General features: G+C 37.7%; 1 protein-coding gene across 2 annotated transcripts; it reads left to right on the forward strand.

Annotated features, from left to right (window-relative positions):
* Nucleotides 1-2,312: 2,312 nt before the first annotated feature.
* On the forward strand, nucleotides 2,313-25,978 carry Ppm1k (protein phosphatase, Mg2+/Mn2+ dependent 1K). 2 transcript variants are annotated; one of them, XM_046458956.2, is made up of 7 exons: nucleotides 2,313-2,520; nucleotides 10,037-10,546; nucleotides 11,685-11,785; nucleotides 18,816-18,981; nucleotides 19,380-19,524; nucleotides 20,452-20,586; nucleotides 21,548-25,978. In XM_046458956.2, the coding sequence occupies exons 2-7, from the start codon at nucleotides 10,107-10,109 to the stop codon at nucleotides 21,677-21,679; spliced, it is 1,119 nt and encodes a 372-aa protein (XP_046314912.1). In that variant the 5' UTR covers nucleotides 2,313-2,520; nucleotides 10,037-10,106; the 3' UTR covers nucleotides 21,680-25,978. The 2 variants fall into 2 exon arrangements, with proteins under 2 accessions (XP_046314912.1, XP_046314913.1); XM_046458957.2 differs by lacking the exon at nucleotides 2,313-2,520 and adding an exon at nucleotides 2,971-3,563.
* The last annotated feature ends 288 nt before the right edge of the window (nucleotides 25,979-26,266 follow it).

The raw sequence follows: 26,266 nt of genomic DNA on the forward strand, positions 1-26,266 counted from the left end.
TCAAAAGACAAGGTCATCACCAAGGACATGTACTAGAAAGTTCATAGTAGCACTGGTTATAATAGCTTCAAAGTGGAAACTACCCCAACATTCATCAGAAGAATAAATTCATAAGTTAGGTATAATTACAGAATGGAATAAAATGAATTATCCATAACTATGTGCAATAATATGGAAAACCCACAAGCATAATGTTGGATCAAAGAAGCTAAACATAAAATAATGCATATTTATGCAATGATTTTATATTTATCAAGCGTAAGGATAGTTAGAACTATGTTGTTCAAAGTCAGCATAGAGGCTGCCCTTGGGAGGAAGCTGTGACTGGAAGGCAGTATGATGGGGTTCCTAGGATTACTAATGTTCTATTTCTTGACCTGGATTCTGGATACAAAGATATGTTTTGGTTGTGAACATTACTTGAGCAGTAATGTTCTTAGGATATATGCACTTGTCTATATGCATATCATATTGCAATCAGAAGTTGAAAAAGAAAGAAAATTCCAGAAAGTTCATGAAAAATGACTCTCAACCCAACACAATCCTCAAGGTTGTTACTATAATTTGAGAGTCATCCATACAAGCATCAGTCTCTAAAGAGGTTATTAAATGCACTGGATTCTGAATAGTTGTCCCTGGACCTGGATAACTAAAAAATGTCAAAATGAGTTAATCATTTGCCTTTAACCTCTCTACTCGCTCTGCTTTTCTCACCTTCAGTGCTATCACAGGAGTTTATCTCATCTACCATAATCTTTGTCAGTCTCCCAATGGCTCATTCTACCTATTCTCTGTACATTAACCAAGGTGATTTAAAGCCTAAACCACATCCTTGAACTCCTCTGTTTCAAATGCCCAAGTAGAGGTTCATTAAATATAAAATGTAAGGCCTCCCTCTCCTTCACCTATTTATTTCTTAATTTATTTCTTATGGTAGTTCTCTCCCTCCCTCAAGGTATTGTATACTAGAGCCACACTGGTCTTCTCCCTGTTCTTCCAAAATGCCAAGTTGTTCCTCAGGACCTTTGCTCTTCTGTCCCCTCTGTCCAGAACAGTCATCCCTTCACTAGTTTCAACGACCAATTGAAAGTCTGAGACTTAACTTAGATACCATTCTATAAACTGCTCTTGTAACCACCCTTTCTGAAGTCTACCCCTCTTTATTCTTCATATCTCTTCTGTTTCCACCTTGGATAGGATTTATCTTTAAAATTTTTTTTTAGTTATAAATGGAAACTTTATTTTGTTTGTTTATTTAAACACAAGTATTGTGACTATGAGTTGTCGAAGCTGCTATGAGGAAAGAATCTGTGAATTATTCAGGAAATTAAAAAGAGGTTTTCTGATTTGAAATAATAAGCATCTCTTTGGCAATAATGGAAAGAAAAAAGAAGGAAGGGAGGAAAAAAGCAAGAAAGGAAATGAGGGAGGGAGCAGAGATCGATTACTAGAAAGAAGAGGAAAAATGGGAAAATAAGATGGTCCAGTGGGAAAAAATTATATATATATATATATATATATATATATATATATATATATATATATAGAGAGAGAGAGAGAGAGAGAGAGAGAGAGAGAGAATAATAAAGAAATAGACAAAAACAGACCATATATATCTATTTATTTTATGTGGTGCTGAGGATGGAACCCTGTGGGAGGCAAGCGCTTTGCCACTGAGCCCCACCCAACCCTAGGATTGATCTTTTACATGCTAGTTTACTTGTTAGTTTTCTCCCTCTTCTTCCCTTAGACTGTAATTTCTCTAAGTGCAGTGATCATGTCTTTCAGAGTCAGGTTTGTATTTCCAGTGCCTAGTACTGCCCGGCGTTCAGGAGGTCCTTCTTAAACACAGAAATGCTTGTCGAATGAATGAATCAACAATCCCAAGAGATCATAAAATGCCTGTTTGTTCAGCCATGAACAACGCTGCACCGGGGATTTGCAAAAGAACGAGGAAGGAAACCAGATGCCTTTCAAGCTCAATGCCCAGGCAAAGTGCCCTTATCGGTTTCCTAGTGGTCACAACCACCGCCCCCTTGTCCCACACACCTCCCTCCTTCAACCGCTGGCAAGGTACCAAATCTCCCTGCCCCACCCACTGTCTCCGCTAGGAGCGCGCAGCACCGACCTCGGGAGGGCGGGGCGCCTCCGCGAGCTGCTATTGGTCCAAGTCTACGTCGCTCTGCAGCGCGCTGCAGCAAGTCTGCCAAGTCAAATTGCAGTTGCGGGAGGCTCGTTCCTTTCGGGATCTGTGAGTAGCTGCGGTTATAGATGGGCTCACCTCCTCGCCAAGCGTTGATTGGCCAGAGCTGCCGTCAGTCAGAGGGAACAGACTTCCCTTCTCCATCTGGCCAACTGCGGGCAAAAAAAATTTCGAGACTGACCAGGAGATGAGGCAGTGGCTCCTTTGATTGCTTGCTCCATACAACGGAGAAGGCGATCTTGTTTACCGATCAAGAAAGCCCCTCTTTTGCCCCTCGGTAGCTAATTAAGAAATTTCCGGGAACTAGCCATTACGAGGTAAGAGTCAAGAAAGTGCAATTCATTTATTTCTGTTGGTGTTATTTATTGGCGGTCCCCGGAATGGAGAGTAAAGGGAGGATGACTTCCCGAGAAGGTGGAGGAAAAATATAGGTTTATTTCCCCCAGCCTCAATTCCGAGCCCGAGCCCCACGGCCCATCTCTCTGGGATCTCTGCGTCTTTCTTCCCTTTCGAGGTCTAGAGCAGCTTGTCTGGGCGGGGTCCACGCTGGCTGCGCCCCAACAGCTGGGGTTTCCTACCAGACCTTGCTGGGTCTTGAACTTGACTGCAGGCTGAAGTCGCCCGTGCAAGGCTGCTGGGGTGGGTCGAGGTCGGAGGGAGGGACTGAGGAAGGAAGGCGGAGGGTGGCCGCCCTGGTTTCCCCAACAGTAGGCCCGTAGGGCGAATCCTCTGAAGCAAGGATGCTGCAAGGGTCAGTGCCGTGTAGCCATCCATTAGAGTCAGACGTGGTGATACTGGGATCTATCAATCCTGACCCAGGCTGGGAGGCCGAGACCCGGCAGCGAAAGGTGTTGGGGGGAACCCAGCTGTCTGCAGGGCTGCACGCCCCGTGTCACTTTGGCTCCTTATCTGAGACCACGAGCCAAGATCCCGAACGGTCCAACGATGACCTATTCACATCGGTACGGAGAAGGATGCAGAACCCTGATTGGTCTGGATTGCTTTGCCAAGAGAGCATTGCCTCTCTAAGGCCTTGTGGCTGATGATGCCTTTTTTTTCATAACTGCTTTCGGTAGATTATTTACAGGAGGTGACAGAGTCGAGTCTCGAATTGGAAATAGGGGAATTGAAGTCCGAGGCTCCACTGGCCTTTCTGGACTTCAGACTGGAAATTTGCAGTAAGGCCTGGTTGGTCCTTCTAAACGCAGAGAGGAGGAAAGAATAAGGCTGTGGAGCGGTTGCAGAATGAACTACTCAAGTGACATAATGATCTTGAAAACAGCAAGAAAGGAACTGTGTCTGTTGAAGTGTATAGAAAGTGGAAACAGATGCACCTTTGCAGCATGAAATATCTTAATTAGTGAGTTTTTGCTAATGATTTTTTTCTTGCAGCTTTAGTCACTTTCTACTGATCACACAGGCACCTCTGCTGCCAGCATCTTACAGAATGTATAGGAAAATTCTTCTTAAATGAAGAATAAAGTTAGAGATTTGGAATGTGGTCTGTGACTTGTGTCCACATAAAGTGTTTAAAAAGGTCTACCAAATGAGAATAATGAATACTTTTCACTGCTCCTATATTCTTTTCACTATTCACACATCTCAATTCATATTCTCATTAAACTTAAGGGGAATCATTGGAGTTTTTATTTGTTATTTTCTCAGGTACACTAGTACCTTTTATTTCCTTCCAGCAGTGTACTGATAAGGCGTTAAGATCCCAATCTGCTGAAACACATTCTGGAGGTTTCCATACTATTATAGTTTATTGGGGGTGCACTGATTGGTTTATAAAAAAAGGTTAATAAAGAAATACTTCATTCAGGACCATTAAAAATGACCTAGTTTCCATTGTAAAAAGATACCTGAGTGCCACTTTATAATGGCCAGGGATACTTTCTTTTTTTTTTTTTCCCTGCATTTTTTATTGGTGCATTATAGTTGTACATACTGATGGGATTTGATGTTATAAATTTGTACATGCGTACATTATCAATTGTACACATATACATTATAACAATATAATTTGACCAATGTCACTCAGAAATAGTTTCTTAATTTTTTTTCCAGGGGCATAAAATCTAAGCAGGTATTGGTAACACTGATCTTTAGTACTCCTGAATAATTTTGACTTGTGCTTGAAATGACAATAATAAACTGCCCTTGTGACCTGATTTCAACATTCAAAAACAGTTTAACTCAAATCCCCAAGCCAAAGCCTGCCAATGACAGGATTTGCCACTATTCTTTCTCAGAAGTAAGTGTGGACAGCTCTGAGGTGTTAAGTCAATGACAGGTTATAAAGTGGGAGGAAGATAAAAAATAAAATTGGGAGACCAAACTTGTAGCTATCTATGTGACTTTTCTTTACTTCTCTCCTTTTATTTTTAATTTACTTTAGATTAATTAATTAATTAATTAATTTTTTTTTTTTTTTTTGGTACTAAGGATCAAACCCAGGGTACTATACTACCCCTGAGCTATATCCCCAGCCCATTTTATTTTTTTAAGACAGAGTTTTGGTAAATTGCCCAGACTGGCCTTGAACTTATGATACTCTTGTCTCAGCCTCCCTGGTAGTTGGCATTACGGGTTCCTGCTACAGTGTCTGGCTCCCCTTTTATTTAAAACCATTTTTTTAAAATTTACTATAACTGGACTGAGGAAGTGGCTCAGTGGTAAAGCACTTCCATAGTATGCTGGAGGTCCCAGATTTGAGCCTAGCACTGCAAAAGGAAAAGAAGTTTACCCAAAACCAATTATACTTTTTCCTTTTCCTGATGCTTTTCACCTGAGGTTTCCTGTTCTTAGGGTGTGGTTTTTCACTGGTGCCCTCATGTATAATCTACGCACACCCTTATGGTCTCTCGATTTATTTAACTCTGCTGTGATTCTCTTGTCATTTAGATTTTTTTTTTTAATTGAGACAGAATTTTTAACTTAGAGACCAACTTTGTTCTCTAGTCACTAATGTGTGCTAGAGTGTTAACATATCAGATCGAAGAGGAAGACGGGAAAAGTTTGGTCACACAAATCAATATGGAAATGATGAAAAAAGAAAATACTTTCAGGAATTATTGACAAGAACTAGAATACATAGGGTATTGGTGTGTGCGTGCACGCATGCATGTGTGTATAAACGCACACATGTTTTCAAAAATTCATGTGGTTATAGTAAGTTGTGACCCATACATTTTTGTTTTTATTGGGAAATAGGAATTTGGAATATAGTTTAGGTAGGAGATTGTTCATTTTTGTATATGACTGCAATATATTTTAGATTGATTATATAAATGTGGCATTGCTAGGATTCCAGTCGAGTTGTTTATTTTATTGCTTACCATAGTCTTTAAAGTTTATTTTTTACTAGTAGAATATGATATGTGCATGATGTGCTAGTAGGTTTTTTGTTCATTTAACTTTTGCTCTTGTCATATTTTTGTGAGTTTGAAGGGCTTCCAAACAGAATTACTTCCTGTCCTTTGAATCCTTTGGGTGAAATGATGAATATAATTTGAATATAATTGTTAAAATGCCTTATGAAAATAAGCTAGCCTTGATTTCTGATCAAAGGATTGGCATAGCCAGGTGCAGTGGTGCATGCCTATGATCCCATTGCTTGGGAGGCTGAGGCAGGAGGCTCATTAGTTCAAAGCCAGCCTCAGCAAAAGCAAAGTACTAAGCAACTCCGTGAGACCCTGTCTCTAAATAAAATACAAAATGGGGCTGGGGATGTGGCTCAGTGGTTGAGTTCAATCCTCAGTACACCCCACCACCCTCCCACCAAAAAAAAAAAAAAATTGGCATAATTCTGCCCTGCCTACTCAGAAAGATTGCTGAGTAACTATGTTTCTTAGTTGGCAATTAGTTCCTAGCTGAACTAGCCAATGAAGAGAATTCTTATGTGTTTATCAATCTGTTCTCTGCTCTTTCTGTCAAAGAGAATATTGGTTTCTTGTTTTAAAGATTTTATTTTATTTTTTCACATCTCAGATGCTATTCCCCTTGTTCTTCTGTGCATAGTCATGTCTACGAGCATCTGGATGGCTTGGGGGAACTGTGATGGCGGTTTCCAAGTTTGAAGCTGTGGAACAAATCTTCTTGATGTGCAGGTTTTTGGTTGCTTGGTTTTTGTCTTTGTATTTGAGTGCAGGAGATTGAACACAGGACCTTGAGCACACACTCTACCCCTGAGCTACAGCCCCAGCACATGTGCAGGTTTAATTTAAAGTTGTTTAGCTTGGGAACACAGGTTGCCTGTGGATGGTTTTTTCTTGGGAATCTGGAAGGGATTAGTGTGATTTAGTGTCATTGAATGTGGAAGAGGAAATGAAACCACTTCTTGTGGTGTCCTGTTGGCCTAGGTCATGCTGACCTAGTTTTGCCGAGTTGATAAACCAGCTATATATCAGGCTCACATGTAGTTCTTGTCATCAATATTCTTTCAAGTAGGTGCTTTTCTATAACTGCCAACTTTCTGAGGCAATTGTGCAGATAATACATAAAGAGATCGAGTTGATGACTCATTCTAGTCTATGCAACTTAAAGAAACTGTGGCTAATTTGCCCTTTATTTTATTCTTAAATATATGTTTCCAGTGGATATTTGTTCTGCTGAGAATGCAGTTATATCCTTTAATTTTTTTTTTTTTTTTTTGAGGGTGAGAGAGAAAGATAAAGGGCAAGAGTATCCTAGAAGCATTGCAGAGAAACTTTAGTAATTATCTGGTTGTAATTCTAGATATAACCCTTCCTTAAAGGAGGTGGTGCATTACTGCCAAGTAGCCCAAGGCTAAATATGGTTTGCATGCTTTTAGATTGAAGCCAAAAGTGTAGCACTTTGCTCATCTCGGGTGTACTTTTCAAATTGTGTGTGTGTGTGTGTGTGTGTGTGTGTGGTGTGTTCTAATAAATGTATTCAAGTTTTATTTTTTTTCTCTCTGTTTTAAAGCTGCTTTGGGATTATCTTCATTATTAATTAGTACTACTATTACTTGCTAGGTTGTATTGTAGTTTGAAATTTCTTCATTAGCTCATCACCTGTATTGTTATTGTTGCTGAATAAAATTTGATTTTTGTGTTTGTCTGTTTTCTGTTACTATAATGAAATAGGCAAAGCTGGCTGAATTTATAAAGAAAAAGAGGTTTATTTAGCTCAGAGTTCTGGAGGTTCAAGGGCATGTCACTGGCATCAGCTCTGGTGAGGATACCTTGGTGGATGACATTATAATGCAGGAGCACTTGAAAGAGGGAAAGATCACCTGGCCAAATTGAAGCCAGAGAGCAATTTAGGGGTCATGCTCATCTTGGTCTGGTGAGAACTGAGTGCCAATGAAAACTACCTTAATCCCTTCTGAGAGCATACCCAGTGACCTAAGGGCCTCTCAGTAAGCTCCACCTCTTAAAGGTTCCAGCACCTCAACACTACCAAGCTTCCAACTCATGAATCTTTGGAGACAAACCCTATCAAAATCATAGCAATCTTCAATCAGTTATCTTTGCTAACTGTAGATGCCATCTATGCCTCTCTCACCCCTGCCCCAATATTGTCATAAAAAGGAGCGAAATTGCAGTCTTAAGCATGATCTTAGCTGAAAAGCCAAGAAGGGATGGTTCCTGAAGTCTTTCATGATACATTAATTGAATTGGTTGCCATGTTTATTCTAAATTCTATGAAGGTAGGCTCTGCTCTAGAGGAACAGAACCAATAGAATGGATAAATCATTATAAGAGGGGATTTATTAGATTGACTTTCATGATCAGAAACTGGATAGTCCCGTAATGGTCATCTGCAGGCTGGAGAAGCAGGGAAACCAGTAGCTGTTCGGTTCTAGAAGCTGGGTACCTCAGAACAAGAGGCAACAGTAATGCAGCCTAGTCTGAGTCTGAGCCCTTTAAGCTCCTCGGATGGTTGCTGGTGTGAGTTTGAGTTCAAAGGCTGAAGATGTTCGCCGCCTTTGATGTTTGATGTTGGCAGGGACCGCCGCAGCAAAAACGCACCCACTCAAGAATGGAGCTTGCATGCATATATGAGCTTCCTTCTTTTTTTACTTTTTTTTGTTTGTTTGTTTGGTTTTTGTTTTGGTATGGGGGATTGAACCTAGGGGTGCTTAACCACTGAGCCACATCCCCATGTCTTTTTATTTTTACTGGGAGACAGGGCCTTGCTAAATGCTGGGGCTGGTTTTGAATTTGTGATCCTCTTGCCTCAGCCTCCCAAGCCGCTGGGATTACAGGCATGTGCCATGGTGCCAGGCTGGAGATAGGGTCTTGATAAATTGGTGAATTTGGTCTTGAACTTGCCATGGCCCTGCCTCAGTCTCTCAAGTAGCTGGGGTTACAGGCATGCACCACAAACAAATGACCTAAAGTTTATTTTTAATTCATAAAGTAACAACAGGCTAGGAATGTCTGTTCAGCTGTAGAGTGCTTGCCTAGCATGTGTGTGGCCCTGGGTTCTTTCCCACCACTGCAAAAATAAAAAAATAAATAAAAGAAAGAAACACTACTAAGTACTCAGGAGATGAGTTTCTGCTTGGATCCTTATTTGTATGGAAAACAACCAGAAACATAACCCTTCCTGCAAGGATATCGGAATTCCCCTGATAACATCCTGGAATGCCAAGAAAGCCTTTGGGATTGAATTTAAGCAGGAGTATTTTAAGGAAATGTAGTCTCAGGTGTGGTTGGGCTGCAGGGTGGGGTAAAGGAGAGCTGCAGCTGTTGGTGTAAATGCATAGATTATAAATTAGGGCTGCTCATCATTATTGTAGTGCCTCCTGATTGCTGAGATCACAAACTCACACACTTGTCATGAATGTCTTCCACAAAGGACAGCATCAGCACTGGCTCACCTATGAGCTGGGGAGGGGTGTGTATAGAAACCAATTTACATTAACCCTGATGATGTAGTGTCCACAGTTTGTAGTTGAGAAAAATCAAAACAACATTTATATCCTACATGGTATCTTTGCTAAAATTTGTCCACTCTTTAAGAACAGAACTATTGGAAATAGTTTATTAGCCATTTATTTATTTCCCTCCTATTTCTCTTTTGAGGCCAGACTTTATTGGTTTGAGATGTAGCTCAGTGGCAGCACATTACCTGGCATGGGTGAGGCCCAGGGTTTGATTCCCTGCAGTGCCAAAAAAAAAAAAAAAAAAAGATTTTGTTGTTAACATTTGCCCTTACCTTTTCTTCAGAGCAATGGAGTTAATTTGAAGGGAAGAACGTTTATTTATAGCTGAGTTCTATATTCTTGCTACTCCAGGTGTAGCCTGCTGCCTTCAGTATCAACAGGGAGCTGGTTAGAAATGCAGAATCTCAGAGCCCACCCATACCAAATGAAACAAAATCTGTGTTTTGATGAGATCCTGGAGTGACTGTAGGTGAAAGTGTTGAGAGGCACACATTCTATATATATGAACACTCAAATTTTTATAGAATTTGAATACTAAATGGAGTAGATAAATTGATTCTTTATTTTATTTATTTATTTTTTTGGTACTGGGGTTGGTACAAGGGTGCTTTACCAGTGAGCTACATCCCCAGCTGTTTTAATTTTTTTATTTTGAGATGGGATCTTGCTAAGTTGCTGAGGCTGGCCTTGAAATCATGCCTCAGTTTACAGAGTAGCTGAGATTACAAGCATGAGTCACCATAGCTCAAACCTATTGATTATTCTTGGAAGTAGGCTATTGGGTGTTTACCCAATATATAACATAAATATGATATCTACTTCTGGCAGATCTTTTATGGCCTTCATGTTTGATAATGTCCTATAATATAGATCATTTATATTCAAAATTGCTGACAAAGTCTTTCATTTTCCAGTTGCCTGTTCTTGAAGAGATTCCATTGTTCCATTGACCTTTGCTGCCATTGAGGCCTGTGGAGTTGAGTTATGTCAACATCGGCCTTAATTACTTTGGTTAGAAGTGGTGGGAACCAGGTGAGAAGAAGAGTGCTGCTGAGCTCCCGCCTGTTGCAGGAGGACAGGCGTGTGTCACCCCCCTGCCACAGCTCCACTTCAGAGCCTAGGTGTTCTCGGTTTGACCCTGACGGTAGTGGACGGCCAGCCACCTGGGACAGTTTTGGAATCTGGGATAACCGTATTGATGAGCCAATTCTGCTGCCACCCAGTATTAAGTATGGCAAGCCAATTCCCAAAATCAGCTTGGAAAATGTGGGCAGCTCTTCCCATATTGGCAAACGGAAAGAGAATGAAGATCGGTTTGACTTTGCTCAGCTAACAGAGGAGATCCTGTACTTTGCAGTGTATGATGGACATGGGGGACCTGCAGCGGCTGATTTCTGTCACACCCACATGGAGAAATGTATTGTGTATGTACAATGGCTTTCACTCTTGACTTTGCAGTTCCCCCAAGCTTCACCAAGCTTAAACGTTCACCCCTTATCTGATGAGTTTAGTTAAACCAAGTTACTTGCATGGTTTCACACTTTCACTTCTTGAATGAGCAGTAATTTAAGCATGCCACTATTACTGATGATATTAGTAACTCCTTGGGGAAAACGTTGATCAGAAAACTCGACAGCACTTGATTTATGATCATTTCAAGTGAATTAGTAGATAGTACATGAGATAACCTATGAGAAGCATGTACTCCCATCAGTGCATGGCACATAGTAAGTGATTACTAATTTTAATTGACAATTAATTGACAATTTTAATTTTAAGTGATAGTAATAGCTTTGAATACTCGACCTTGGATGATTGGTCTTAGTGTGTGGAAAATGCATTTAATGTGGGTATATTGAATTCCTTTAACTATTTCATTTACCCGAATTATTATATTTTTGAGGATCATGCTATTGCTAGAATTAAAAGGGGGATATATGTGGCAGAGTTATGACCATGTGCTATTTTTTATCTTCCTGTATATGGTTAGTTATACTGTTCATTAGTGGGCTTATGCAAAATTCACCTCATTCCACAAAAGAATTCAGTGGTTTAAGTTTATATGAAGAAATTCTTTTTTGAGATGGGGTCTCCATTGCCCACGCTGGTCTCCAGCTCCTGGACTCAAGGGATTCTCCCTTCTCAATTTCCTGAGTGCTGGCACCATTCCTGGCCTATGGTGGCACTCTTGACCTCTAAGGATTGTGGGAGTGAGTATTAATTCTATAAGAACAAGGACTTGGGCCTCATTTATTTATTTGGTTCTAGGCATCAAAGCCAGGGCCTCATGCATTCTAGGCAAGCACTTTACCATGTCCTTAAAAGCTTGTCACATGCTTGGAAGGCCTGAGTACTATTCTCAGAACAAAAAAAACAAAACAGCTTATCACAGTACCTTAAGTACTGGTCAGTGATGGTCACTGAACATTGCCGCTCCGGTGGGTTGTAAGCATCTGAAAGTCATGAGATCTGTTGTGAGGAATGTCTGCTTGGAAAGGTGACTGTAAGAAGGAAAACCTATTGTGAAATGATTGTTCTGTGTTCTCTTTCCCTTCCTCAAAGGGATTTTCTCCCTAAGGAGAAGAACTTGGAAACTGTGTTGACCTTGTCTTTTCTAGAAATAGATAAAGCCTTTGCAAGCCATGCCCATCTGTCTGCTGATGGTATGTAAAACAATCACATTCCTCAATGTCTTGGGAGAGGCTGGTAAAAAGGCAACAGTTTAGCTCTTTGGGAGTAGGAATTTTAAGGAATACTTATTTGTAAGAAAGTTTATTTAGAAATGATTATATATAAAGATTCACTTTTAATGCTCTTTAGAATCTGAACTAATATCAGTACCTCCCTTTTACTTGAAAGGGAAGTTCCAAAATGGTTTAGTTATTGGATTTTAATTTTTAAGATTTAAAAATAGTTAATTTGTTTGATTTCTTGTTTTGTGGAAAAGATATCCATACTGTGAGAGAATGTTTTTCTTTTTTGAATGGTTCTAATGAGCAAGTCTATAGGGTAATCATATCTGGCTTGGATGGTAATTGTTTAGACAAGAAGAAAATAGCTAATAGATGCTAAATAAGAAAGGAAATGACTAATATGCATTAATTTGTATAATCAGAAGGAAGATATTTTTCTCCACTTCTTAAAAAAGCTCCATCTTGCAGCTGTCCTATGGTAGCTAGTGGTATTTTTGTTTTTGTTAAACATAAGGGCATGCCAACTGAATTTAAAAGTTTGTGTACTCTGTGTCCTTAAATTTTGAAAGTAAAATGTTTCTGGTTTTGACTAAATTTATCAAAACCATTTCAGGAAAATGTAGCCAATGTTTTCTAGTCAGCTAGCCAGAATCCTTTGTCCCTGAACTTAACCTTGAATACCTCTGCTGCAGTCATGGAATATATGCCTCATAACTGATTTGAAAGTGAATTTTTATTATTTTTTTTCTTTTTGTGGTGCTGGAGATTGAACCCAGTACCATGAGCATGCTAGGCAAGTGCTCAAACACTGAGCCATGTCCCCAGAGTGAAAATGAATGGTGCAGTGATGTTATTAATCTTTTTTGGTTTCATCTTTTTCTTTAAAAATTGCACCAGAGAAATGTCATTCTCAGTTGGAGTGCAAGGAATGGAAAATTTTCCCCATTTCATAGATATGGAACTGAAACTGAAAGACAGATGTCATTTCAGATTAGCTGGGACTTTCCTGGCACCCAGCCAGGCCTCTCTCATGTGCATATTTATTGATGAGGAGGGGAGAAGGTGACTCTGGGACTGTTCCCCATCTTGAGATCATCCTGCTCTCCACCCCCAACCTGCACCGTCAAGCCCAGGGCCTGAGCATGTTAAGCAAGTGCTCTACCATGGAGCTACACCCCCAGCCCTTCCCTGCTCTTTTTTGAGAAACTTCCCATCACAACCCCATCCCCCTTTGTTCAGAGATTAATTTTTTTAGTGTGTAGATTATTCAGGCCCATTTTCTCCTCTCTTGCATTCCACCTTACCTTTAAGAAGATGGATTTTAAGAGAGGGGGAATTTTATGCATTAGATTTAGCTCTTGTTCCTGATGGGTGAAACCCATGAAGAAGAGAAGAAAAAAATTCTTGTAGTTTCATATGTATAACTCTGAATTTTGGTATGCTTTTATTTCATCCATTACCAGGTTGGCTGTGAGTTTGGTTGTCACACACCAAGAAGTAGTACCTGTGATGTGCCCCAGCTGTTCTGCAAACAGCTGCAGACTACTGGGCAAGGTTTGCAGAAGAGAATGGGTCACAAGGCCAACCACCAAATGTGTTGTTAACCCTTCATGGGTGCAGTCAGCTATTTTGAAAAGGATCTGATCAATGTAGATGCAGAAAACCATCAATATTAGACTTGGTATAAAGTTTGTGAGGACTCCTTTAATTTATTAACAATAAATTATAATCAAGTCATTTTGAATTTGGAGCATTTATTTAAAACTTGAATATCTTAGAAACTTTCAAATAGTTGTATAAAGAAATTAATAATAAAATATAATTTACTCCTAACAATGAAATTGGAATATATTGTTTAATTTAGTTATGTACTTTAAAGTATATGATCCCAGAACTTTAATATAGATGTCTTAAAATTTACATTTCATTTAATGGTCATTTTGTTTGAAAATTTAATGGAGCAAGATAGAAGGATGCTTAGTGCATTATTTTTTAAAAAGGCTATGATAACATTGTCATTAAATATTATTGTGTTTTTATTCTTAGAGGTTTATTAACCTGTGGTTTTGAAAAAAAAACAGTATTTTGAGAACATTTTAAAAATTTATTCTTAATAAGTTGCCAAATCCTCAGAGATGACAAAAATTGCCTTTTGGTTTCGGGGGCCTATTTTATCAAATATATTAAAGCCACTAAAGTTAGAATGCTGTCTATTAACTTTACAATTTGTGGGTTGAGAAAAAAACAAGCCTATGTCATTTCAGATTTCATGGTCATTTAGGTTCAAAAAAATTAAAATTTCTAATAAGAACTGAAGCAGTATCAGTATTATAAGAGTAGATAATATTCTTTTAGGTCTGCGTAAGCAGAACTGGCACCAACTAAGGAAAATTCTGTCATTCTATGGTTTCTCTTTTTTTTTGCATCAGCACCATTTTCACTCCTTTTAACCTTTCCTGTAAGGTCAGGGACTGGAGTTGATTCAGTTTTTTTTTTTTTTTTCCTTTCTTTTTGTGGTTCTGGAGATGGAACCCAGGGCTTCACATAAGCTAGACAAATGTTGTACCACTGAGCTATATCCTCAACCCTTTTTATCACCAACTTGGAATTCTTTTTGTACTCAATTCATACCAGTAATGTGTGTTTTTACACATAGTGAAACCAGCCTGTAAATTCAAATGCTATCCTGTACTCTATTGTTTAGAGATAGTCACTTAAACCAGGTGGGAGAGAACTTAAATTATAATCCTCTATGTCCTATGAACTCTTCAGAGTGTTTCTAGATTGCTTAAACTTTGAAAGCAGTAAAGCTCCCCAAGGGACAAATGGATCAAAAACAGAAGACTTGCTCTGACACTCAGAGTGGGAGACATTGATGACAGCACTGTGAGTTTCATGGGAAACATCTTTGCTCTTCATATCATGACTTTATGGAAGAATTAAGCAAAAATAACCAAGGCAATAAAATGCAACTCATTTTTTTTTTTTTTTTTTTTTTGAGATGCTGGGGAGTGAATCCAGCGCCTTGGTCATGTTAGCACTCTACCACTGACCTGCACCCCCAACATTTTTGAATACCCTTCTTATGGTGGGAGTCACTGAATAGAAAAAAAAATAGGGACAGCATTGAAGAGATGTTCTTATTTTGCTGTTACTGCTTCTGCTCATTACTTTGATTTTGGTGTTCATGAGTCATTTGTGTCTAGACACCCATTTTTAATAAGTATTAATTTATATGTTATTATTTTCATAGTTGAATAATTACTGGGAAATATTGTACTTTGAAAAATACAGCTTTTACTTTTTATGTTGCTATTCAAAATTGTGATCATTTTTCTTCTGTTGTGTTGACCTGCAACACTGGGGAAAAGAGAGAGCTGCAGAAATATCCGATTTATGTGAAATTATAAACGTGTTATAAAAGTGTCAGGGACTGGAGTTGATTCAGTTTTTTTTTTTTCTTCTTTTTTTTTTTTTGTGGTTCTGGAGATGGAACCCAGGGCTTCACATAAGCTCAAGGGCCTTACTAGCTTTTATTTAAATAAGAAATTAAAATTAATTATTCTGCTAAAACCATTGCTTTTAGATACCAAATCCCTGTACCCTTAACAAATGTGTGAAATCCTATATGTGGCATAGGAGGTGCTTTAATTCCTTCTTGGTATATATTTAAGTTCCAGTAATTTGGTGGTATACTGTAGTTCACATTCTTTAACCATGACTGCTTGTCATATACAAATTATTCAGTGTTGGAACGATAAATTTACCTTTTTGTTATTGGGACAATTCTGATATTTCTACTAAACAAATTTACAGTGCATTTTTTTTTCTAACTCAGTGGAAGTACTGATTTACTTTGTTGAAGACCAAGTAGTTAAGTGTGTCGTGTGTATGCGTTTGTGTGTATGAGTTTGAGCATGTGGATATATGTTTGTGTCATCACTGGTGTGTTCTGGTACAGATGCATTCATATATAGGTTTTTTCCTATCTTGGAAATTGCAAATCTAAGAAGCGTTAATCTGTGATGAACAAAAATAGACTCAACTACAAAATACCACCAAACTGAGCACACTGAGTTTTGGAATCATTGACTTGGCATCTCCTGGAATATTATGTAATTTGCTAGTGAAATTTTCACCAAAATAAAAACCCTTCCCCTTATTTTGCAGCTCTTTCTCTGCCCTCCCCTGTGTCGCAGGTCTGTAATGTTTGAGCACAATTCCTGGGTGAATTTCCTACTTGCCTCTGTGCGTGTTATTTGTGGCAGAGAACTGTGCCCGGTCAGCAGCTCTAGACCTGGAGCCCGTGGACACTATATGCTGGGCTTCAGTGGAAAGAGAGATCTGCTTAATTTTGTCTCAGGTGAAGGAGTCCAGCGGTTCCTAGCCTGGACTACTGGAAGGTTCCCACATCCTTTTGTCCCATTAGTTGAGATGACTTGCAGTAGAAATTGTCCAGTGAGTGTTAAGAACTTATTGAAAGATGTCTTAGTTTTATAGTCTTGTTGTTAGGGCAAAAAGTGAGAACTTTTGCTTCCCTGTTAAATGTTAAATGAAAATAAATGCTGATTTACTATTTATATTCTTAGATGCTTAGCATACCAGAATCAACAGTTAGTTTTGAAACTTTACCCATAAATCCTGGGATTTTGGAACTGTGAATGTGAGTTGATAAAAACTCAAGCTCTTTTATTAAAGTCTAGGTGGCAGAGTCATGAATGACAAGCCTAAGCAACTGAACTTTCATTTATGAAATTTCAACTGTCGTCATGACCAATTAAGGACCACTTTTTAAAAAGCTGTTGCTGAAGGTTTAGACAAAGGGGAGGAATACAAAATTCCCTGGACAGGTAGTATTTGAGTACATGCCTGTATTTTCTTGCCTGGCTCTTTTAAATAATTTGAAAAAAAATACAGTTGGCTAAATTATAAAGATTTCATTTTTGTATAAAAGATTCCATTGTCTTATAGTGGTTTGGCTAATCTCAACTTAAAAGTTATCTCAAGGCTAATCTTTATTTGTAAGGTAAACATCACTGATGCTTATATTAAAACACTTATGCCGTGCAATGACAAATACATATTGTAGCATTGCATAATAATATTACTTTGACACAATAGTTCCAAAATCAAGAGATGATTGGGAAGATAGTGCAACTGTAAATGCTATTTCTCAATACAGTAAATTCAGCATGACTATAAAAAATTAAGTAGAGTTTATTATGTTTTTCCATTTTGCTTTTCTGATTAAAGCAGGCATTTTAATATACTGGTTGGGAAATCTACTTATGCATACATTTCCTTTCAAAATGCAATACTGATAAAGTTTTTAAAATTTCCTTTTTGAAAAGAAATTTTTACAAAGATTGACTTTCAATCAGTCAAATCAATACATACTTTATTTTAAAATCAAAATTAACTGGGCATGGTGGTGCATACTATAATCCCAGCCACTTGGGAGGCTGAGGCAGGAGTATTGCAAGGTTGAAGTCAGCCTCAGCAATTTAGCAGGGCCCTATGCAACTTAGTGAGACCCTATCTCATAATAATAAAAAATAAAAAGGGCTGGGGATGTGACTCAGTGGCTAAGTACCACTGGGTTCAATTTCCAATACCTAGATAAATAAATAAAATGAAATAATTAAATAAATCAAAATCAGTTTTGGATGATCATTTGAATATTTTTTTTTAGATGCTTTAAAGAATTAACAATGTTGGCCTGGTACGGTGGCACATGTCTATAATCCCAGTGGCTCGGGAGGCTGAGGCAGGAGGATCGATAGTTCAAAGCCATCCTTAGCAAAAACGAGGCACTAAGCAACTCAGTGAGACCCTGTCTCTAAATAAAATACAAGATAGGGCTGGGGATGTGACTCAGTGGTCTAGTGCCCCTGAGTTCAATCCCTGGTATCTACTCCTTTGCCCCCCAAAAAAGAATTAACAATGTTACCAGAGATAATACCTGCTTTAAATAAGTTATCTCTTTCAATTTCTTCCACTTTGCTTTATTTTTTAGTTCATAGTTTCTCTGTATTCTCACTTTTGGCAAGGCTCAATGCACCTTAAATTCTTTTAAGAAATGGTAAAACTTAGGACAGACACTGTTAGAATAAATCAAAGGGAAATTATAAAATGCAGTTGGACTTGAACTGCAATAGGAAATAATGGCAACTTAGACCTGTGAGATTGAATTTTCTTTGATCTCAGTAAAAGAAAATTAATATTCTTGGAATGCTCTGGCCCAGGAAGGACCCCAGGAGTAGCAGTTGACTGTACTGTACTCCCTTGTGTTTGCCCACAGACTGTGTATTAGATCCCTGTGGAGCAAACTGTGCTGATTACAAGTTTATGGGAGAAACTACAATGAATTTCATTTCCTGTCCCTGAATCTTTGTTTAGTATAATGATGGCTATAACTTTGTTTCTCATCTAAGGAGAGCAAAGATGAACAGAAAAGAATGTGAGTCTTCAATGATTTTTTTTGAAAGAATATAAAATCTGGTACTTGAAGAGCAAATGATGATATGTCCTTGACATGTCTCATTAAGTCCATTAGCTGATAGAACTTTGACAGAATAGAAGAAATGGAGGAGAAAGACCTAAAAGAGATGATTGTAGAAAAAGTCATCCTATGGTAGTATCCAGTTTTAATACATTTTAATACTTTTGGTCTTGACACATTTAATACACACATTAAATTCACATCAGTTCTACTTTATATGAATAGGAGCTATTTGGAGACAGTGATGCATTGTTTACCTAATTAGATTACCTACCTTTTCTGTTTGCATGGAGCCTTGTTACTGAATTAAGTCCTTGTTTCTCTGCATGCTGTTACTTACATAGTTTATTTGCATTTTATTTGCATAGCTGTAGTTAAATTAGAATGATCCACCCTAGCACTAGTATATCATGCTTGTGTTTTATTTTGTAATTTAAAAATTCTGTATCCAATCATCTGACTACCGCTAACTCCTTCTCTTTTTTTATAATATTATAGCAACCCTTCTGACCTCTGGGACTACTGCCACAGTAGCCCTGTTGCGAGATGGTATTGAACTGGTTGTAGCCAGTGTTGGGGACAGCCGGGCTATCTTGTGTAGAAAAGGGAAACCCATGAAGCTGACCATTGACCATACTCCAGAAAGAAAAGATGAAAAAGAAAGGTACTGACATCATGGATCAGTCATTCTAATGTGGATAATGCTTATAGTTCGAGATAGAAATGAAATCTTGCTTTCTTTTTTATTTGTACTGGGCTGGGATTAAACCCAGGGCCTTGTTGATGCCAGGTAAGCACTCTACCACTGAGTTACACTGCCCCTGGCTTAGATTTTGCATTTTTGACTGATGTCGTGCTTACATTTAATATTGACTGTGTGTGTGTGTGTGTGTGTGTGTGTGTGTGTGTATATATATATATATATATATATATATATATATATATATATATAGTATATTAATTCCAGCTATGGGATTCTGGTAGAATAGCTCTTTTGCCCTTTGTATTATATAAAATTTTTCTGTATATATGTCTTCAGTTTTTTAATGTTTTCTTGACCAGGATCAAGAAATGTGGTGGTTTTGTTGCTTGGAATAGTGTGGGACAGCCTCACGTAAATGGCAGACTTGCAATGACAAGGAGTATTGGTGATTTGGATCTTAAAGCCAGTGGTGTGATAGCAGAACCTGAAACAAAGAGAATTAAGGTAAGAGAGGAGTTGCAAGCACTTGATAGATATACAGTGCACGAATGCAGGATTGTTTCCAGCTATAGGCTTTCTTAGAAGATTTAACTGAGGCCAGATGGTTTTAAAGGGGGGTATTTTATGGAAAGATGAACTTTTCAGGTAAAATGAGATACTACTTTCCTGGCCTGATATATGACAAAGTTTCTGGTCTGTGTTTCACCCTGCTGTGGAATTCTCGTAGAATGGCTCTTTTACCCACCCTGGCACCCGATCCTTTGGGTCATCTCAGCTTGGAAGCTGTCCTTGGCTTCTCTTCTCTACCATGCTCAGTTATCACTCACCTCTATTTTTGTGGCATTAGTGCATCTGTTGCCCTAAACTGCCCCAGTATACACCGAGTCTGGGATTTGAAACTTCTTTCTCTGAAACCCTTGAGCCAACTACAGTGCCTAGCATAGTATGCTACAAGCTTCCAATAGAGGCAGCAAATGTTTATTATTTGTATGAAGGGTTTCTTTCATGTCTTACATGCCATTTGTACTCATTTTATGTAACAAGTAGGTTTTACTATGTGCTAAGGTCTGTTCCAAAAAGGTAATACTATCCTCATTTCACAAGGAAACAAATCTAAGGCCTCTAGAAGTCTAAAGCATATACAGAGGCCCACAATTTTAAATGCTAAAAAGTCCTGACCCAGTTGCATAATCGAGGCAGGATCAAACTCAGGTTTATCTTAGCAATTGGCTGTCTTTTTTGGAGGGGGGTATTACTAAGCCAATGTTTGGTTTATCCTTGGTGGTGGTTGATACTTCTTGCATTTTCACTGCTTGCCTATAAACCCTTACACAGATGACATTAAGCAAAACAGATAAAATCTTCAAAATACAAAGACCATTCTGAGGTAGAGTCTAGTTTATATTGATCTGCATTTGATTCTGATTGTAGCTCCAGCATGCTGATGACAGCTTCCTGGTCCTCACCACAGATGGAATTAACTTCATGGTGAATAGTCAAGAGATTTGTGACTTTGTCAATCAGTGTCACGATCCTAATGAAGCTGCCCATGCAGTGACTGAACAGGTGACATTGGCAGAGTTTCTTCTAAGGATCTTACATGGGGGGAGGAGGGTAAAAGACAATCCCAGGCAAGTGGCATCTGTGCAGCCCATAGTGCTTTTCACTGTGATAACCACTTGAGATTTCTTTGAAATCTTGAATTTTAGCTTAGATATCACAGTGAGTTTTACACTTGATTCCATATTATTTCCAATGAGCAAGTTTTTACCATTTGCCCAAGTAATTAAGAAAAATTAATATGCCAATGAAAAGTGTTTGCTTTGTGTTTTGACCTTGTATATACCTTGAAATGTTAGTAGCAGCAATAATAGCCAACCAATATATCACTCTCAGACACTATTCTGTTCACATATGTTTAACTCATGCAATCATCATGATGCCTTTGAGGTTGAAACTTTTTACAGATGAGAAAAACTGAGGTACAGAGTCCACGTGTCAGAACATGTGTGAAAAAGACCAAATTACTAAAAGGTGAATGGACAGGATTGTGTGTCAATCAGAGCTAACACACAATCACTGAGTAATATCCAGTAAAGAACATGAAACATTGCATTGTACTGTTTAATATTCTGTTCTGATGGATAGTGGTGATAGCAATTCTAAGTTAGAACCATCACTGATCATGCTTTAATTCAACAGCTGTTTTTTGCATTTCCAATATTTATATTTTGAATTGAGGGGCCAAATTTGTCCTAAACTTTTAAGTGATAATATTTGTAATTAAGACATGTAACATAGTAAATGAGAATGTTTGGGGTCATCTGTTATTCCATGTGCAATTTAATAACCTTGTGGAGCATTGACACAGGGTAAAAGTATCATAAACCATTGTGAAATATTTGCACTTAGTAACTGTACCTAAAAGCAGTTTGGCTTTCTAAGGGAAGGACCTTTTTTTTTTTTTTTTTCTTTGTACAAACTCTGAATTCCCATGTTTTCTCTTCTTTCTTGGCAAACTTTGTAGGCCATACAGTATGGTACTGAAGATAACAGTACAGCAGTAGTAGTGCCTTTTGGTGCCTGGGGAAAATACAAGAACTCTGAAATCAACTTCTCATTCAGCAGAAGCTTCGCCTCCAGTGGACGTTGGGCCTGATCGCTTCCTTGGACTTTGAGTTTCTGTGCAATATTGTTTTGCTGAGCGTGTCAAGAAACTGATAAGATAAAAAAATATTACCTATAGCAGTGAGTCGCTAGATCAATACACAAGTCTGAGTAAACTTAATAACCATTTATATATAGGTATTTTCATAAATACCCATCACATTTATGTTCACCTGTTCATGCTTAGTATAAAAATATGTGTAATTAAGCTAGTGTGAGTCTCTAAGTTGAGTGGGCAAATGAGAAGTGGTTTTGGTGTACTTGATAAGTGTTATAGGTTTTTTTGTTTTGGTTTTGGTTCTGGGGATTGAACCCCAGGGTGCTTTACCACTGAGCTACATCCCTAGCCCTTTTAATTTTTTCTTTTAAGACAGGGTCTTGCTAAGTTGCTAGGGGTCTCACTAAATTGCTGAGAGCCTCCCAAGATGTTGGAATGACAGGTATGGGCCACCGTGCTAGGCTTGATGAGTGGAACATTTCTCTGTGTTTGTGCGTTTATGGTACTGGGGATCAAACCCAGGACTTTGCACATAAATTTCTAATTTTTACCTCTTAGGCAGCTATGGTTTCTTTTCATCTTTTTTTGTTCTTTACTCATTTGAACAGGTTCTTAAAGTTTTTCTATATTTTCACAGCTCTTCAAGGTGTTCTGCAACTTTTTTTCTTTCTTTTCTTTCTTTTTTTTTAAATAGAGATGGGCTCTTTCTGTGTTGCCCAAGCTGGCTCTGAACTTCTGGGCTCAAGTATTCGTCCTGCCTCAATTTCCTGTGTATCTGGGACTTTAGGGGCACACCACTACAAGGGCATACCACTATGGCTCACTTACTAGTGTTTATTTTTAATAATAATATCAAAGAGCACAGGTAAAAACTGGGTTCTTTGTTACCACATTTTTTTATTCTGGACCACTGGTATGTAGATTTAACCATGCAAAAGAAATCCATTTAGGTGACCTCACTAAATTCTAATACATTTTTCTCATATTTTTTATTGGTGCATTATAATTACTAAATTGTATACATATTTATAAACATATACTTCTATCTTTCAACTATCAACAGCTCTCTCCCCATTCATTCCTATTTTTATGTAGTTATTAATGTTATATAGATGTGAGTATTCCTGGGTTTTGGTGGGTAGCTCAGTAATATTGCATGTGCTTTTGAGAGACCCTGGGTTCAATCCCTGGTACCCCCCCTAAAAGAAAAAAGGAAAAAAAAAGAGCACTCAGATGTGACTATTATTTAATATCAGAAAAGAATGCACAGGCTTAGGATATTTTGGTCAAAACAACACAAAGTTAAATACTGACAAACTGACAGTATCGAATATTTTTTATGAAGTTTCCATTGGTTATCTCTAACTTTATGGTTTTTGTTTTGAATATAGTATGTATCTTTTTTTATAGAGTCAACAAGTTGGATATTTTGTTAGTGAAAATAATACCACATTGACTGATATTACTATTACACACATAGCTTGAGGTTTATGTTTCTGTTTTCCTCATTTCTAAGACTTAAGAGAAATAATAAATCTAAAACAGACATATATTAAAGCATTCTGTATTTCATCTTGCTATGTGATTTAGAATGTAACACTATGCTTTATATCTGCATGTGAGTTTGCTGTTAAGCTGTGAATCTCCCTGTGTACTTGGAATAACATCTGCAGTGTGTGTTTGCAGACTTTGTGAATTGGTTATATGTGTGTTGTGTGTATATATGTATATTTTGAAGTAATATGAAATGAAAGGGAACAATCTTTCATAGCTCCTTCAACAGTTAGGTTTAAATTATCCATACCTTTACCCCTAAGGATGATGGGAAAACTGAGCATAGCTCTTCGATAGTGGAGAATCAGTGGTGAGCACACAGATTAAGAATGACTGTAGGAGGCACTTTATTTTGGGTAATTTATCTGGAGAACCAGGAGCAGAGCCAGCATGTTGAAGCTACATTGTTATGTGGTAATTTGAATCTAAAAATAAAGGATGTGAGAAAAATACTGAGAATTAAGAATGACATGGAATTTTGTGGTAGAAATTTAAAAAAAAAAAGATATGAAAAAAATTCAATGTAGTGTGTATCTTCAACTTTTAGTTTTCAAGGTTGATTTTTTTTCTTTCTTTTAGCTTTGTTTAATGGATTATTTAGAAGGAAGAGGATTCAATATAAATACTTACATCTTCTCAACTTTGGGGAAATGGAATAAAATAAATCTTGTTTTCCTGCCTGATATAATTAGGAATTGTCCTTTGGGGAAAAAAATGCTAAATAAATATTTCAGGTATTTTTTAAGGTAATAAGGTGAAAAGAGGAAAAATATTACAGGAAAGAATGTAGTCTGCTGCTTGTAGTCTGAAAGGTGGGACACCAAAGAGACTCTAAAAGGTGGGAAATTTCTTTCTCTTTCTGATTCAGACCATGGAACAGAAATTTGGAAGCTACATTCAGGAGCATGGAGAATTTCCAAACTCACAGGCAAAGTAGAACTCTGAAGCACAACAATGACATTCTAAAGATGCACATTTCATTTTTGTTTTCAATTATTCACATGACTATTTCTCTCTTTTACTCAGTGGTATTTTCAAGTTCAAAGTTCTAAGTGTCATTAATGGAGTGAGGTGAGTTGCTACGTTTAACCAAGAAGAATTTGTAGCAAGGTGGTATTGGGTACACTTGACTCTGTTTCACCTGGAAAAGTTTCAAAACCCTAAGTCAACCTTGAATAAGCATAAAACATATGCTTAAGAGTATAATGTAATATGTTGATTATCATAATCCATAAAAGATAAGCATAAATGTATTAGGCCTCTAAGTCTGCTAATGGAAATTATGCAAATAGAAGGAAAAAAAAAACCAGACACTTCTAATATAGTTTTTAGTTATAACTGAATTTGCCATATAGGTATAGACATGGTGTAAATTATATAACATCAATTATTTTTATGTTTGCCTTTCATTTATGAGTAGGATATAAATCATCTTTCTACATTGTCCAACTACTTGCCAAATAAGGTGAAATATTCTTAAAATCATTGTGACCTTTTACGAGTGTAAGTTCTCCAGTGTTTATATATTCAGTAATAAATACAATCAGGCCTGTATTGATGCAGGACTGTAATCCCAGTGACTTGAGAGGCTGAAGCAGGAGGTTCACAAGTTGAAGGCCAGCCTGGGCAACTTAGTAAGACCCTGTCTCAAAATAAGAAGGACCGGTGAGGTGGCTCAGAGGTAGAGTACTTGCATAGCATGCATGAGGCCCTGTGTTCAATCCTTAATACCACCAAAATACAAAAACCCCAAACCTCCTGCTCTCTATCAATTGTTCATTTGATAGAGATCTTAGTGTTTCTTAAGTGCTTCAAAGTCTTTTCTACTTTTCTGGAAAAAAACAGCCATTTGGGAGGGATCAGTTTTGATTCTTTGTACTTTATGAAGTGATTTTTCCCTGAGTTCCAACATTAAAAAGATCACTTTGAAGAATTAGTAGCATACACTTTAAAATATAGAAATTATTTTATAAAATGAAATGTAATTTTTTTTTAGAATGTTACTAGAAAATTGGGTAGGTCTATGCTAACTCTCAAAAACTGGACAAAACATTTAGTTTCTAAGAATGGGAATAGATTTAATGTCATGGTAACAGGACAGTAAGAAAATGCTTTAAGGTGGGGGTTGAGGGAGTTGAAGTGTAGCATTAAACTGTTAAGCAGAGACAGGTGTTGTATTTTCCTTTAGCTTCTCAAGGGGTCTCACATACCTGTGGCTGTAAAATGCCACATGAGTTTGGGTTGGGTTGTATTGATTGTATTTCTCAGAGACCCTTATATGGATAACTTAAGCAGAAATTAAAACTCATGTCTTTACAAGGTGACTGTACCAAATGGTGATGGCTTGACTTTTGCTTTTGGCATCTGGGATGAGACCAATTGACTCTCTGGCAGCTCCCATTGATTATTAGATGGTTGAAATGGTGCATTGGTGGTGGTGCTCTGTGTTCTGGGCTGGGCGAGTATGGAGGTATTCCACCTGTCAGAATGACTCATCTCCATTGGATTCCAGTGCAGAGTCTTGCAGCCTGTTGTCCCAAATTAATTCTCTATAGAAGTGCTCTTGTGTTTTATAATTTGCCGAAGTACTACTTGGTGTATAGTGCCTCCTGAAGTGAGCTGAGTAGATGCTGCTTAGACTGTTTTAACTATAAGTTAGAGTGACTGTGAACAAGCGGAAATCACATATTTTGTTGTTGAAATATTCTAATAAAACACATGCATCAAAGACTTTTAAAATGTCCAACTGTGTGTTTTTTTTTTTTTGACATCCAGACTGTCCAGTGTTTATTATGTGTAGGATTCTGTGAACATTAAAAAACCATCAGAGTCAATGAGTGAGTTGGAAACTGCTTTTAGTAGCCAAATTCTGAATGTTTACAAATTAAGGTGAAGAAGCTTTGGGGGGAAAGATATGCTCTTACCTGTTCAAGTCTTTTTGCTTTGTCGAAAGCAAATTCATCTCTTATTTCCATCTTCCAAAATATTTCATAGTACATCAAAGGGAACATGTCATGATGATTTCTA

The sequence above is a fragment of the Marmota monax genome, unplaced genomic scaffold, assembly GCF_021218885.2.
Source record: "Marmota monax isolate L192 unplaced genomic scaffold, Marmota_monax_Labrador192_F-V1.1 WCK01_AAM20220418_F8-fsc00002, whole genome shotgun sequence".
Taxonomy (NCBI): domain Eukaryota; kingdom Metazoa; phylum Chordata; class Mammalia; order Rodentia; family Sciuridae; genus Marmota; species Marmota monax.

Bases quoted from the DNA above. Each gene is read 5' to 3' on its own strand.
- Ppm1k (XM_046458956.2), top strand. From the start codon at position 10,107: ATGTCAACATCGGCCTTAATTACTTTGGTTAGAAGTGGTGGGAACCAG. The intron at 10,547-11,684 runs GTATGTACAATG...CCTTCCTCAAAG, and splicing joins CACATGGAGAAATGTATTGT to GGATTTTCTCCCTAAGGAGA. The intron at 19,525-20,451 runs GTAAGAGAGGAG...TTCTGATTGTAG, and splicing joins CTGAAACAAAGAGAATTAAG to CTCCAGCATGCTGATGACAG.